This window comes from Heterodontus francisci, chromosome 8 (genome assembly GCF_036365525.1).
Source record: "Heterodontus francisci isolate sHetFra1 chromosome 8, sHetFra1.hap1, whole genome shotgun sequence".
Classification (NCBI taxonomy): domain Eukaryota; kingdom Metazoa; phylum Chordata; class Chondrichthyes; order Heterodontiformes; family Heterodontidae; genus Heterodontus; species Heterodontus francisci.
In genome coordinates, this window is record NC_090378.1 from 51,012,374 (window position 1) to 51,026,107 (window position 13,734).

The 13,734-nt window shown below is 40.8% G+C and overlaps 1 protein-coding gene across 2 annotated transcripts in view; it reads right to left on the bottom strand.

Annotated features, from left to right (window-relative positions):
- Window positions 1–13,734, bottom strand: part of osbpl9 (oxysterol binding protein-like 9) — a 224,833-nt gene that overhangs the window by 138,379 nt on the left and 72,720 nt on the right. For both annotated transcript variants that reach the window (XM_068037140.1, XM_068037141.1), the window contains exon 4: window positions 10,695–10,771. In XM_068037140.1, the coding sequence (XP_067893241.1) occupies window positions 10,695–10,771 (77 nt within the window). The remainder of the gene's footprint in view (window positions 1–10,694; window positions 10,772–13,734) is intronic.

Here is a 13,734-nt window from a genome sequence, read left to right on the forward strand (position 1 = left end):
GCTGAGGATGTTTGCCGCCTCGAGGACTTCTGTGTTGGAGATACGGTCCTGCCACCTGATGCCAAGGATTCTCCGGAGGCAGCGAAGATGGAATGAATTGAGACGTCGCTCTTGGCTGACGTACGTTGTCCAGGCCTCGCTGCCATAGAGCAAGGTACTGAGGACACAGGCTTGATACACTCGGACTTTTGTGTTCCGTGTCAGTGCGCCATTTTCCCCACACTCTCTTGGCCAGTCTGGACATAGCAGTGGAAGCCTTTCCCATGCGCTTGTTGATTTCTGCATCTAGAGACAGGTTACTGGTGATAGTTGAGCCTAGGTAGATGAACTCTTGAACCACTTCCAGAGCGTGGTCGCCGATATTGATGGATGGAGCATTTCTGATGTCCTGTCCCATGATGTTCGCTTTCTTCAGGCTGAAGGTTAGGCCAAATTCATTGCAGGCAGCCGCAAACCTGTCGATGAGACTCTGCAGGCACTCTTCAGTGTGAGATGTTAATGCAGCATCGTCAGCAAAGAGGAGTTCCCCGATGAGGACTTTCCGTACTTTGGTCTTCGCTCTTAGACGGGCAAGGTTGAACAACCTGCCACCTGATCTTGTGTGGAGGAAAATTCCTTCTTCTGAAGACTTGAATGCACGTGAGAGCAGCAGGGAGAAGATCCCAAACAATGTAGGTGCGAGAAAACAGCCCTATTTCACGCCACTCAGGATAGGAAATGGGTCTGATGAGGCATCACTATGCTGAATTGCTGCTTAACTACAAGAAAGCCCCCAGCGAGTTAACATCCGTAGCACTTAAAGCAGCCAGAAGCACTGCACAAAGAACAGCTAGGCGCTGCACAAATGACTACTGGCAACACCTATGCAGTCATATTCAGCTGGCCTCAGACACAGGAAACATCAGAGGAATGTACGATGGCATTAAGAGAGCTTTTGGGCCAACCATCAAGAAGATCGCCCCCCCTCAAATAATTACCCTGAAATAATCAAGAGTGCCAAGCCTGCTATACTTTCAGCACTCTACGAACTACTTTGCCTGTGCTGGGACGAGGGAGCAGTACCACAGGACATGCACGATGCCAATATCATCACCCTCTATAAGAACAAGGGTGACCGCGCTGACTGCAACAACTACCGTGGAGTCTCCCTGCTCAGCATGGTGGAGAAAGTCTTCGCTTGAGTCACTTTAAACAGGCTCCAGAAGCTGGCTGAGTGTGTCAACCCTGAAGCACAGTGTGGCTTTTGAGCAGAGTGATGCACCATTGACATGCTGTTTTCCCTTCGCCAGCCACAGGAGAAATGCCGTGAACAACAGATGCCCCTCTACGTTGCTTTCATTGATCTCACCAAAGCATTTGTCCTCGTCAGCAGACGTGGTCTCTTCAGAGTACTAGAAAAGATCTGATGTCCACCAGAGCTACTAAGTATCATCACCTCCTTCTATGACAATATGAAAGGCACAATTCAACACAGGAAATGGAGAGTAGGAATAAACGGGTCTTTTTCCAGGTGACAGGCAGTGACTAGTGGGGTACTGCAGGGATCAGTGCTTGGGCCCCAGCTATTCACAATATATATTAATGACTTGGGTGAGGGAACTAAATACAACATTTCCAAGTTTGCAGACGGCACAAAGCTGGGGGCAATGTGAGCTGTGAGGAGGATGCAAAGAGGCTCCAATGTGATTTGGACAAGTTGGGTGAGTGGGCAAATGCATGGCAGATGCAGTATAACCAATGTGAGATTATCCACTTTGGTTCTAAAAACAGAAAGGTAGATTATCTGAAGGGTGATAAATTGGGAAAGGGGGAGGTGCAACAAGACCTGGATGTCCTTGTACACCAGTCGCTGAAAGCAAGCATTCAGGTGCAGCAAGCAGTTCGGAAGGCGAATGGTATGTTGGCCTTCATTGCAAGAGGATTTGAGTACAGGAGCAAGGATGTCTTACTGCAGTTATACAGGGCCTTGGTGAGACCACATCTGAAGTATTGTGTGCAGTTTTGGTCTTCTTATCTGAGAAAGGATGTTCTTGCCATGGAGGGAGTGCAAAGAATATTTACTAGGTTGATTCCTGGGATGGCAGGATTGACATATGAGGAGAGATTGGATCGACTAGGCCTATATTCACTCGAGTTTAGAAGGAGAGGGGATCTCATAGAAACCTATAAAATTCTAACAGGACTCGACAGGCTAGATGCAGGGAGGATGTTCCCGATGGCTGTAGAGTCCCAAACCAGGGGTCACAGTCTCAGGACACGGGGTATGCCATTTAGAACCGAGGTGAGGAGAAATTTGGTGAACCTGTGGAATTCTCTAACTCAAAAGGCAATGGAGGCCAAATCATTAAATATATTCAAGAAGGAGATAGATATATTTCTTAATGCCAAATGGATCAAGGGATATGGGGAGAAAGCAGGAACAGGGTACTGAATTAGACGATCAGCCATGATCTTATTTGAATGGCGGAGCAGGCCCGAAGGGGTGAATGGCCTACTCCTGCTCCTATTTTCTATGTTTCTATATTTCTGTCATTTATTAGAAAGAAAATATGAGCATCCTATCACAAAAAGCTAATGCATAGGTACAAGTAGTAATCAAAAAGGCTAATAAAATGTTGGGCTTTATCTCAAGTTGGTGAGAAAAGTGAGGAATTGAGGTTAGAGAAACTTCCAAGCCTGTTTCTGAAGAAGACATTGAGACTAGGATGCATTGGTGGAGACTGTTTATTGCTTGCCACAGAGCTCACTTCTCCATTTCTTAACAATCTCCAGCCAGTGCTGGCTGGCTCTTTATATATACATCTGAGTACAATTAACTAATCAACACCCAACACCTGTTCACCCCATTACCTTCAACTACCAGGTATTGAACATCCATCAACACAACTTATTAGACACTAACTAGTTCCACTCTTTTCTTTCAATTAAATACATATATATAAAACTAAAGAGAGACAAAATGATGATACATTCGTCTTTATCTTACATTATTATACCATCAACATTCAACAGCACCAGCCATTAACATATTGTATATTTCTCCCCACTTATTCTTTTTAAAAACAAAAAAGAACTTAAAGAATTATAAAGCGATCTTAACATAAAAGTTTCCGTGATCTATTAACTCATCATAACTCAAGGCGGCCCTCTTCAGGTACACCCAGCAATTTCTTTGAATAAGCACTTCGTTTCGTAAAACAATCCAACAACTGATGACTCGTGTTGACCCATTTTATTTTGGAAATTTTGTTTTGTTCCAACATTTCTCTTATACTCAACCTCTTTTCCGTGACATTTTATGTCAAAAGGACATTATCCCAGAGAGAATGGTTATCTATATAGCATTCTATAGGAAAGCTTTTCTCCAATTGCGCCTTATATAAGAGTTCCTTTAAAATACTCGATAAATACATACCCTATCTATCGCTTCTACCAGTGCAAGTGTCTCAGAATCTAAGGTGCTTTTAACTATCCTCTTTATTTTCTTCGATTCCCAGGCCAACGGACAACAGTTATCATTTCTTCCCACCAAAAATATAATGAACCCTGCTGTACTCAAACAACCATCGGTAAGATTAGCATGTGAGGCATCACTAAAAATGACTAATTTCATTTCTTCTGGGTCCCCCAATGCTGGAAACTTGAGTGTACATTTATCTAAATTCAATTTCTTCAATATCTTATTTGCTTTAAGCACTTCCCCAACAGTAGCATGTTTCAGCATGGTGCTCAACTCTATTGCATTATAGCAAGCATCCAGTCTAGTTTGAGTGCACAACCAGTTTAATTACCCTATTAAGCTCCTTAACCAGTCCGCTTCTTCCTTGGTTGCTGAGTCTTCCTTTTCTGAGGATTTGGACGGATTTATCAAGATCCTATTAACATTCTCTAGGTAAGACTGTTAATTTAGGGTTACTCCCAAATTAGCCTGCCTAACGTTCAACCCTATATATTTAAAAGCTCCAGAAACCCAACTTCCAATTTTAAATTCCTTTATAACTTTACTACAAATTTCTCAAATGCCTCAGATCCTCCCCACAAAAAAAAAATCGGCTACATGCATCAAGGAAACACCTGCTAGTTTTTCTTCACAGTACCAATAAAACCTTTTAGCTGAATACAACCAGATTTTAGTAGGATGGCCCGAACTGAAAAATAACACACCCTGGATACATCCCATAAACACACTTGTTTAGCTTCCATAAATTTCTCCTCTTTATCTCCAGCTTCTTTTGGTGGCTTTAAAAATACTTCCCTTTGAAATTTCTCCCCGAGCAAAAATGCTGCTTTGATGTCAATAGACTTACATTCCCATAAGTGTGTTGCTAAAAGGGCTAGGAAAATCCTCAAACTTGTTTTCCTGCCGTTGGGGAGTCTCCTCTAACTTTGTGGCCACCTAGTCGTTCCTCAAATCCCCGAGTAACAAGTCTGGCCTTATCTTTATATGTAACATCAGGAAGTACTTTCTCTGTACATATCCATCTATGGGACAATGCTGGTTATCCTCTATCGGGCACCTCTGTGTATATACCAAGCTCTCTCCAACTGTCATGCTCTTTTTGTTTTGTATCCTTTACCAACTTACCATCTAACCTGTTAATAGCCACTAGTGCTTCTCTATTGTAAGGGCTCCAACTTCTTGTGGCGCTCCTCGACTGCTATTTGGTCCTCACCCTTGTTAAACTACGTCCCCTAATAGATTTCCTATCCCTTGCTGGACTGCTACTACTCGACCTGTCCCTCCTACGACCAGACTTCTCCTCACAAGTTTGTAACCTTTTCCTTGGAATATGATCATCGTCAGGCCCCCTGTCTGAACTTATACTACTTTTTTTTGGCCTTCCATAGTTTACTTCCTTCTGCCAATCCAAAGGTCTGATATCCTGTCCCTTGTCTTACACATTCAGTCAATGTTTGTATTTCCCTGTGGCCTTTCCTCCCCTTCCTATAATAGTGGCTTTCCTCCATTCACTAGCCCATCTAGCATATCTGTCACTCTAGTCCCAACTTTTGGTAGTTGACCTTTGGGATAAATAGCCTGATCTCGATCTTCACGATCAATTTGTCCACTCTCGGTTAGCCCGTTATTTGCCACAACCTGTTGCTCGCAAAGTTCTGACATGTGTATGCAAAATACATGGTGCATCATCAGTTTTCAACATTTGTTCAGATTCTGTCAATGTATAAACAGTGCCAATAAACCACAAAGAATGTACTTTAACTGTTTGGTTGTCATGTTGCAAAATCACTGTTTTGCCGCCAGTGCTTATAACTTTTCCTGGGCCTCTATTCTTTCTGCCCTTTTTCTTTCGTAATACACCATATCTCTAGTATCAAAATTCTTTTCTGATGGCCTGATCCGATACCTCAAAACTCTCCTCATCTTTTCTGAAACCTCCGCCTTAATAAATGCTCTTCTCCCTGCATGCAAGGCATTCAAATGTCCTGCAAAAATGGAACTAATTGTAGTCCCCTCTTACGCCAGGGGCTGATCCCACATTACTGAAGGTAATTTCGAGTCCCTGCCATAAACTAATTGATAGGGGCTGTAGCCCCCAACCATTTGAAGCGTGTTTTTCACATGTACCGCCCACACCAGAGCAGTTGTCAATTTACAATTTGGTTGGTCAGCGAAAACTTTTCAGAGCATTTCGTCAATCACGGCATGATCTCTCACAAATCCGATTACTAAAAAGGACTTCTGCTGCCATGTGCATTGCTACAATATTCATATTTTCACAGACTCCTAAACTCATTATTGGCAAATAATCCTCCATTGTCAGTTAGAAATCTAGCCAGTACTCCCAGATCCATTCCTATCCATCTTTCCATTATCTTGTCCACTATTACTTATTTGTCTTTACTATAAATTACCGTTGACAGAATGAATCTAGTCACTATGTCGATAAAGTGTAGAAGAAAAATGTTTTTGTCTTTATCCCATACCTTCAAGTCCTTCGCTATGGTTTCATTGAAGTCTCTCACTAAGGGAAAACTCACTACAGGTCACGATAGCATCCACCTGTACTATTTTTTTTTTAAACAGATATCACATTTTTCACTGACATCCTCGATAAGTTTAGTATAGTCATCATCTATTACCCCTGCATCTTTTAACAGAATCTTCAATCTATGACAAGATGGATGTGCAAATTGTTGATGTAGTTTTGAAATAATCTGCCTTTTCTCCTGGACATCTCTACCCCCGGATGCCATTAATACCTCTTTAACACTCTGCTTTGAGATGTTAGGTCTTGTTAAAGGCATACAATAATGTCCCGACTCCGTAAACTGCAAATCTACAGATTTCCCAAAGATGATTGCCTTATCATGTTTCAGATCCATTTTCATCTGAGCCTTCTTCACAGACAGCTTACTTAATAGCAAAGGTATTTCACTGGATACTACTACACCTGTACTAATAACGTGGTTTATTCCTGCTATTTTACACGCAATTACCACTCTTTTTAGTGATCTCAACACGTTTTTATTCTTCTGGCCAAAATGGACAATTTCACATTTTTCCGCATTATACTCCATTTGCCAGATCTTTGCCGAATTACTTAACCTATCTATATTCCTGTGTAGCCTCCTTATGTCCTCTTCACAATTTACTTTCCTACGTATCTTTGTGTCATCAGCAAATTTAGCAACCATACCTTCGGTCCCTTCATCTAAGTCATTTATATTGTTATGGATGTGATTTTTTTTTGTTAAAATATTTTTTGAGGAATTCACAGTCAAACTGAATAAATGTTGGACCGTTTTTTTTTCCCCGAGATAGAGAGTCAGCAAGGGGACGATGAAAGAACTGGTTTGGCAACAATATGCTGGTTGTCACGTGACTCAAGTTAAAAATAGAACAGAAACCCTGGTAACAGGGGAAGATGTGGGCAGAAAACTGACAGGCACCCCTTGATTGGACAAGCCCAGGAGCAGCAGTGCGCATCTGAGAAGGCAGAAAACTTGCAGGCTTTTGGTTGTAGTGTCAGTGTGTTTTACCTTCTGGAATGAGATAAAGTAAGCCTGCTGCTGAAGAAGTGGCAAGGAAGGAGAGAAGACCACAACCCAGCTTGCTTTCCAGCAACTCTCTAGAAGACTGAGAAGTCCACTATGTCAATTTAGCTCGTCTCCTGTCATTGAAGAAAGCCTGCAAAATTAATTCTCAACACCACCTGAAAAGAACTGTTCTAGAAGATCCCAGTGACCTGTCTATGTGTACTTGGAAGCTAGACTGTATGCCAGTTTTAGAACAACATGTCATCTGCTGTTTCCTTCAAAAAAAGAGCAAGTAATCAGCCCAAGTTTTTTTTGTCCGTAACAGAGCTGAATTTTTAAAAATCCCTTTTGTTTTTCCAGTTATCTATATATATATATATATATATATATATATACACACACATATATGTGTGTGTGTGTGTGTGTGTGTGTGTGAGGGGGCAAGGTAAAAAGGGGACTTTAAAACTTAAATCTGTGTGTTTATGCTTTACTTCATTAGTAGTTAAGACTTTTTCTATAATAAACTGATAATTTTGTTGTTCATTAAAGAAACCTGGTTAGAGTGTTCGATTCTGAAAAAAATAGAGTATATGATTGACAGTATTACTAAGTGGGAAAATTTAAAATATATGTTGTGACCTGTGGAGAAGTGGGACTAAAATAAACAGTGCACTCCTCCTGTCTCAGTCGTAACAATATAAATTGTAAAAGGTTGAGGTCCCAGCACTGATCCCTGTGGCACACCACTCGTTACATCTTGCCAACCAGGAAATGACACATTTATGTCTACTCTCTGTTTCCAGTTAGCTAGCCAATTTTCTATCCATGCCAATATGTTACCCCCTACACCATGAGCTTTTATTTTCCGCAATAACCTTTGTTGTGGCACCTTATCAAATGCCTTCTGGAAATCCAAGTACAGTACATCCACCAGTTCCCCTTTATCCACAGCCTATGTTACTTCTTCAAAGAACTCCAATAAATTGGTTAAACATGATTTCCCTTTCACAAAACCATGTTGATCCTGCTCGATTACCTTGAATTTTTCTAACTGCCCTGCTATAACGTCTTTAATAATAGCTTCTAACATTTTCCCTATGACAGATGTTAAGTTAACTGGCCTGTAGTTTCCTGCTTTCTGTCTCCCTCTCTTTTTGAATAAAGGAGTCGCATTCACTATTTTCCAATCTAACGGAACCTTCCCTGAATCTAGGGAATCTGGAAAATTAAAACCAACGCATCAACTATCTCATTGGCCACTTCTTTTAGGACTCTAGGATGAAGTCCATCAGGACCTGGGGACGTGCCAGCTCACAGCTCCAACAATGTGCTCAGTACAACTTCCCTGGTGATTGTAATTTTCTTGAGTTCCTCTGTCCCTTCCATTTTCTGATTTACAGCTATTTCTGGGATATTACTTGTATCCTCTACAGTGAAGACCGATGCAAAATACCTGTTCAATTCATCTACCATCTCCTTATTTGCCATTATTAATTCCCCAGACTCACTTTCTTTAGGACCAACGTTCATTTTGTTAACTCTTTTTTTAATATATAGAAACTCTTACTATCTGTTTTTATATTTCTAGCTAGCTTTCTCTCATACTCTAATTTTCCCTCATCAATCTTTGTCATTCTTTGCTGTTTTTATATTCTGTCCAATCTTCTGACCTGCCACCCATCTTTGCATAATTATATGCTTTTTCTTTAAGTTTGATACTATACACGGATGGTTTTCCAATTATATATATATATATACACACACACACATTTTTATGTGTGCGTGTGTGTGTGTGTGTGTTGGGTCAAGGTAAAAAGGGGATTTTAAAATTTAAATCTGTGGTATTTTTCTTTCTCTTTGGAACGTTTCTATTCTGAAATATCCCCTTAAATGTCTGCCACTGCATCTCTATTGACCTATCCCTGAACCTAATTTGCCAGTTCAATTTAGCTACCGCTGCTTTCATGCCCTCATAATTGAATTTAAGTTTAAAATACTAGTCTTGGGCCCATTGTTCTTTCCCTCAAACTGAATGTAAAATTTTCCTTTTATTTCTGATTTCCAACATCGACAGTACTTTACTTTTGTTTTATTGCAGGCACTGATCACAGAACTGAATCGAGAAACACAGCCAGTTTGTATCGGGATGGATGTTGGATACAAAATTCAGTCTCTGGCCTCCTGTGCAAGTCTTTTTTGTCGCATCAGTTTGGGTTGGAGTGCAGATAGAGGAAAAGCTGTTGGGTTTAACCCCAAGTACTTTTCAGCCCAGCCAGACCCAACAATTTCCTATGCGAGACTGTCTAGGGAGGTAGATTCCAGGGGAGATAACGTTGCTAAACGGATACCAACCACTCAATGAAGCCGCTGCTGGGCTTCTGGACACCGGCATGTACAGTGATCTCTTGACCAGACTTGCATGCAGTGTCAAGTATCACACTGAAATGAAGTTAAGATCAGTTTCCTTTATATTAAATATAAAATACTATAATGTAATTATGATAGCTACATATTTAGTATGCATTTATCTATCCATGTTTTTTCAATACATGTTTAAGAGGCTCGTGATGTTATTCGTTTATCAGAAGTAGCTCTCACTAAAGAAAAGGTTGGTGACCTCTGTTCTACACTTTCCTCCTCATAGTTCACAATGTTTCCAAGTTTCGTATCATCCACAAACTTTGAAATTGTGCCCTGTACACCAAGGTCTAGGTCATTAATATATATCAGGAACAGCGAGGATCTTAACACCAACCCTTGAGGAAAAAGGACAGAGGGGAGAATTTTAATGCCCCTCCCCCACCACACCAAGTGTTAGGGCACAAGTATTAGATTGGTAAAAATCTGAAACCCAATATGCTGTGAACTCCCCTTCTTCCATAATGACTCCCTCCAAGCAATCAGCCAACCAACCCCTACGATCTCTCCATCCATCCTCACTGCCATGCTCCAAGCTCCACCAAACCCCAATCTTCTCGATTGCCAGGGACTGTTCCCAGTGGTCCCAGGTTGCTGTCTTTTACCACAGGGTTCCCTGTCTGGCAGCCGAGCAACCTACAATCTGGTCAGCTGCCGGTGGTGACAGGGAATGGGGGGGGTTTGGAAACAAGAGTAAAAAAAAAATCTGAATGGAGTTCCTGCTGTTAAATTCAGCAGACTCCTCATCTTCCTGGAATTTCTAGGTTTCCCAGTCACCGATGCGTGTCCTGATCCCTCCCCACTTCCCCATAAATATTGGGGCCAAAATGATGGTTGATGACAGATTTGAGTGGCAGGAGTTAAAAACAAACACCAAAATATTTAGGCTTTACAGATTTTATTGGCTTTTCTCCTCTCATATAGAAATCCCCAACATGAAAAAACATGCTCAAGCCCTGAAGCTGTCCAACAGGAGAATAAACAGACAAGAATAAACCACTGACTCCAAAGCATCTCATAATAAGAATCCCTTCATTTGACTCCATGCTGCACCTTGATAAAAATCAAATCTGCTGCAGTCAACATTTAGAGCTCTTATCAATCATTATACTCCATTTTATTACAATAGCAACTATAGTTGATGCGCAAGCACTGATTTTCAATACCACATTGCTTTTAAACTCAACTGCTAAAGCATAATTTCACTGAAAATAATTAAGTAATTAACACCCACAGTCAAGCTGCAATTTACAACAATCCAATAAAAAGGAACATACCCTGAGCTGCAGTGTGTGACGAAGAATGGTTTCCTCTAACGCATGAATCCACTGCTCTCTCTCATCAGCATCACGGGCTGTGAAAAGACACAAAAAAGCGACATTTTGGTGAAACTTTAATAGAACCAATGGAGACAAAAGGATTATACCTGTATTAATTAACCTTTATCGATAATTCAGTCCATTTGTAACTTGTGCCTCGTTAAATGTTTGTCCTTTGAAGCAGGTATTTTTTCCCAAGTAAGTCTTTTGTAGCCAATGTACCTTGAAATATTCAGCAATAACCTTGCTTGAGCCAAATGAAGCTCTGCCATTTTTAGAAGACCTACAGTGCTTCAAGATCCGTGTCCTATATATCTTAAAGATGGTTTACAAACTTACCCATCTCCCTTCCTAACCTTAACTTTACTGCTGCCGAAACTCTTAACCATTCCTTTATTATCCCTGGATTTATCTTCTGCAAACTTCTCCTTTCCTTTCTGTTAGCCTTCACTTCCACAAGTCCCAACTCAATGTCCAAAACCTCAATGCCTGTATACTGTGCCACACCAAACCCACTCACATTACCAGTGTCCTTGCTGGCCTACAGTGTATTGAATTTGAAATCTCCATCTACATATCCCTCCATGGTCTCAGCACACCCAACCTCTACAACCTTCCCAAGCCTTATGTCCCCTCCTGAGCCCCCGACTGTACATCCCCCATCACTCAGATCCACTAATGGTAGTGTAGCCTTTAACCATCTCATCCTTACTCTACGGAACTCAATCCATCTCTCTACCTCCTCCACACAATTAAGAGTCTTCACAAAACCTTTCTTGAACCAAGGTATTGATAATTTCTTCTAACTATGCCACAAAAGCTTGACATCTGTTCCATTCTCTGCTGTATCCTTAGCAATATGAAAAGGTCCATGTAAATGAAAATGGTTACTGGAAGCAATCTCAATGACATGGTTTAAAATACTTACACTGCACGAGCTACAGACAATAGAAAATTAACGTCGATGATTCTGAACAACGCACCCAATATTTATAATCTATACTTCCACACCAACTGTTCTTCAGAAATGTTAACCCCAATAGTGGCATCCAATAATCTCTAGTATACAAGCACACATTCTTCAAATCCTCTCCAACGTACTAGCTAAAGTAGAGTTAAAAAAACATCTGTACCAAAGAAAGATCTTGTATTTATATAGTGCTTGTCACAACCTCAGGATGTCTCAAAGCGCTAATTAAGTACTTGTGATTTGCGTTCACTATTGTAATGTGGGGAAATGCGGCAACCAATTTGAGCACAAGATCCCAAAAACCATAAGGAGAATGACCAGATAACCTGTTTTTTGTGATGTTGGTTGAGGAATAAATATTGGCCAGGACAGACAAGGCCTCAGTTTAAACAAAATTTAGATTCACCCTGAGATGGCAAAAGAAAGTCATTTTAATTTTGTAGTTATGCACAACAGCTTTTAATTCCAACAGCTCGAGATTTATAATGAATCCAAACTAGCAGCTATTAGTGAAACCCCAGTTTGGATTTTGGTTTATCTGACTGTCAGTTTGCATTCAAACTATAGCAAATTTACTACAGTCTGGCCTATGCATTATGACCAGCTGCTTTTACAAACATTTGTTGACAAAACTATTCTCAATGAAGTGAGTGGTTACTGAACGCTGGCTCAATTTACACATGGACAAAATTATTTTCTCCTAGTCAACTGTAGATTAATGTAGCAATTAGATCACAATTATTAGTTCCGCAACACAGGCATTTATTTTGCAGCACTATTTTTTCTCCCATATATCATTGGCTCGGGAATGAGAACAGAAAGTGCCAGAAATACTCAGCAGGTCTGGCAGCATCTGTGTAGAGAGAAACAGAGTTAACGTTTCAGGACTGTGACCTTTCATCAGAAGCGAGACAGTTACCTTTCGGATATCCTGACCAATATTTATCCCTCAACCAACATCAATAAAAAACAGATTATCTGGTCATTATCACATTGCTGTTTGTGACAGCTTGCCACCTGTAAATAGGCTGCCACATTTCCTACATTGAAACAGTAACTACATTTCAACAGTACATCATTAGCTTTAAAGCGCTTTGGAATAAAGGTCTGCAAAGGAAACCTGACCGAGCCCGAATGCCGAGCCTGGAAGTGCGACCTGACCCGAACCTGATACGTCGTCGGGTCGGGTAGCAGGCCTGTACATCAGTACATGGGTAAAGGCCTGCTACCCGACCTGACCCGACCCGACAACATGCATCAGGTTCGGGTCGGGAATTTCCCATATAAAGCTATCCAACAGGGCATTGCAGCGCTTTACTTTGGAATGCCCTACAGTTGTGAAATGTGTGATATAAATGCAAGTTTTTCTTTATTTTGAATGCAGAGATTTTTTTATGCTGAAGATTGATGACAATGCATTTTTTCTGAGCAAGGACTCAACATGGCAGAATCCGTTCAATATGACCTTAACGCATTCGTTAAAGCTTCAATCCTTCAAGTTCTCAATATTTTTATGTATAAAACATATGATAAATAAACCAATTACCAAAAGCTTAAAAAAATGGTGCCTTAGTCACATTTATGGCAAAGATACCCACACAAGAACCAATTTCTGCCACTGAACTCTGCACTGCACTCTGGAATTCTGGCAATGTAATCAACAATATCATCAGAATCATACAGGACAGAAATAAGCCATTTAGTCCATTATGCCTGTGCCAATTAGTCCCACTCCCCTATTCATTTCACGTAACCCAGTAATTTTTTCCTTTCTAAGTATACATCCAATTCTCTTTTGAAAGTTACTATTGAATCTGCTTCCATCACCCTTTCAGGCAGCACATACTAACAGATCTTAATAACACTGTGTAAAAAATAATTGGCCTCATACCCTCTTTGGTAACTGTCTCCCTGGCAACTGTCTGAGGCGGAATCAGGCTGTTCACAACGCTACTGTCATAACTGACCCCAAGATGAGCTTTCGATCCCATTACTGTGCCGTCACTAAAACCACCTATTGGCTATTTC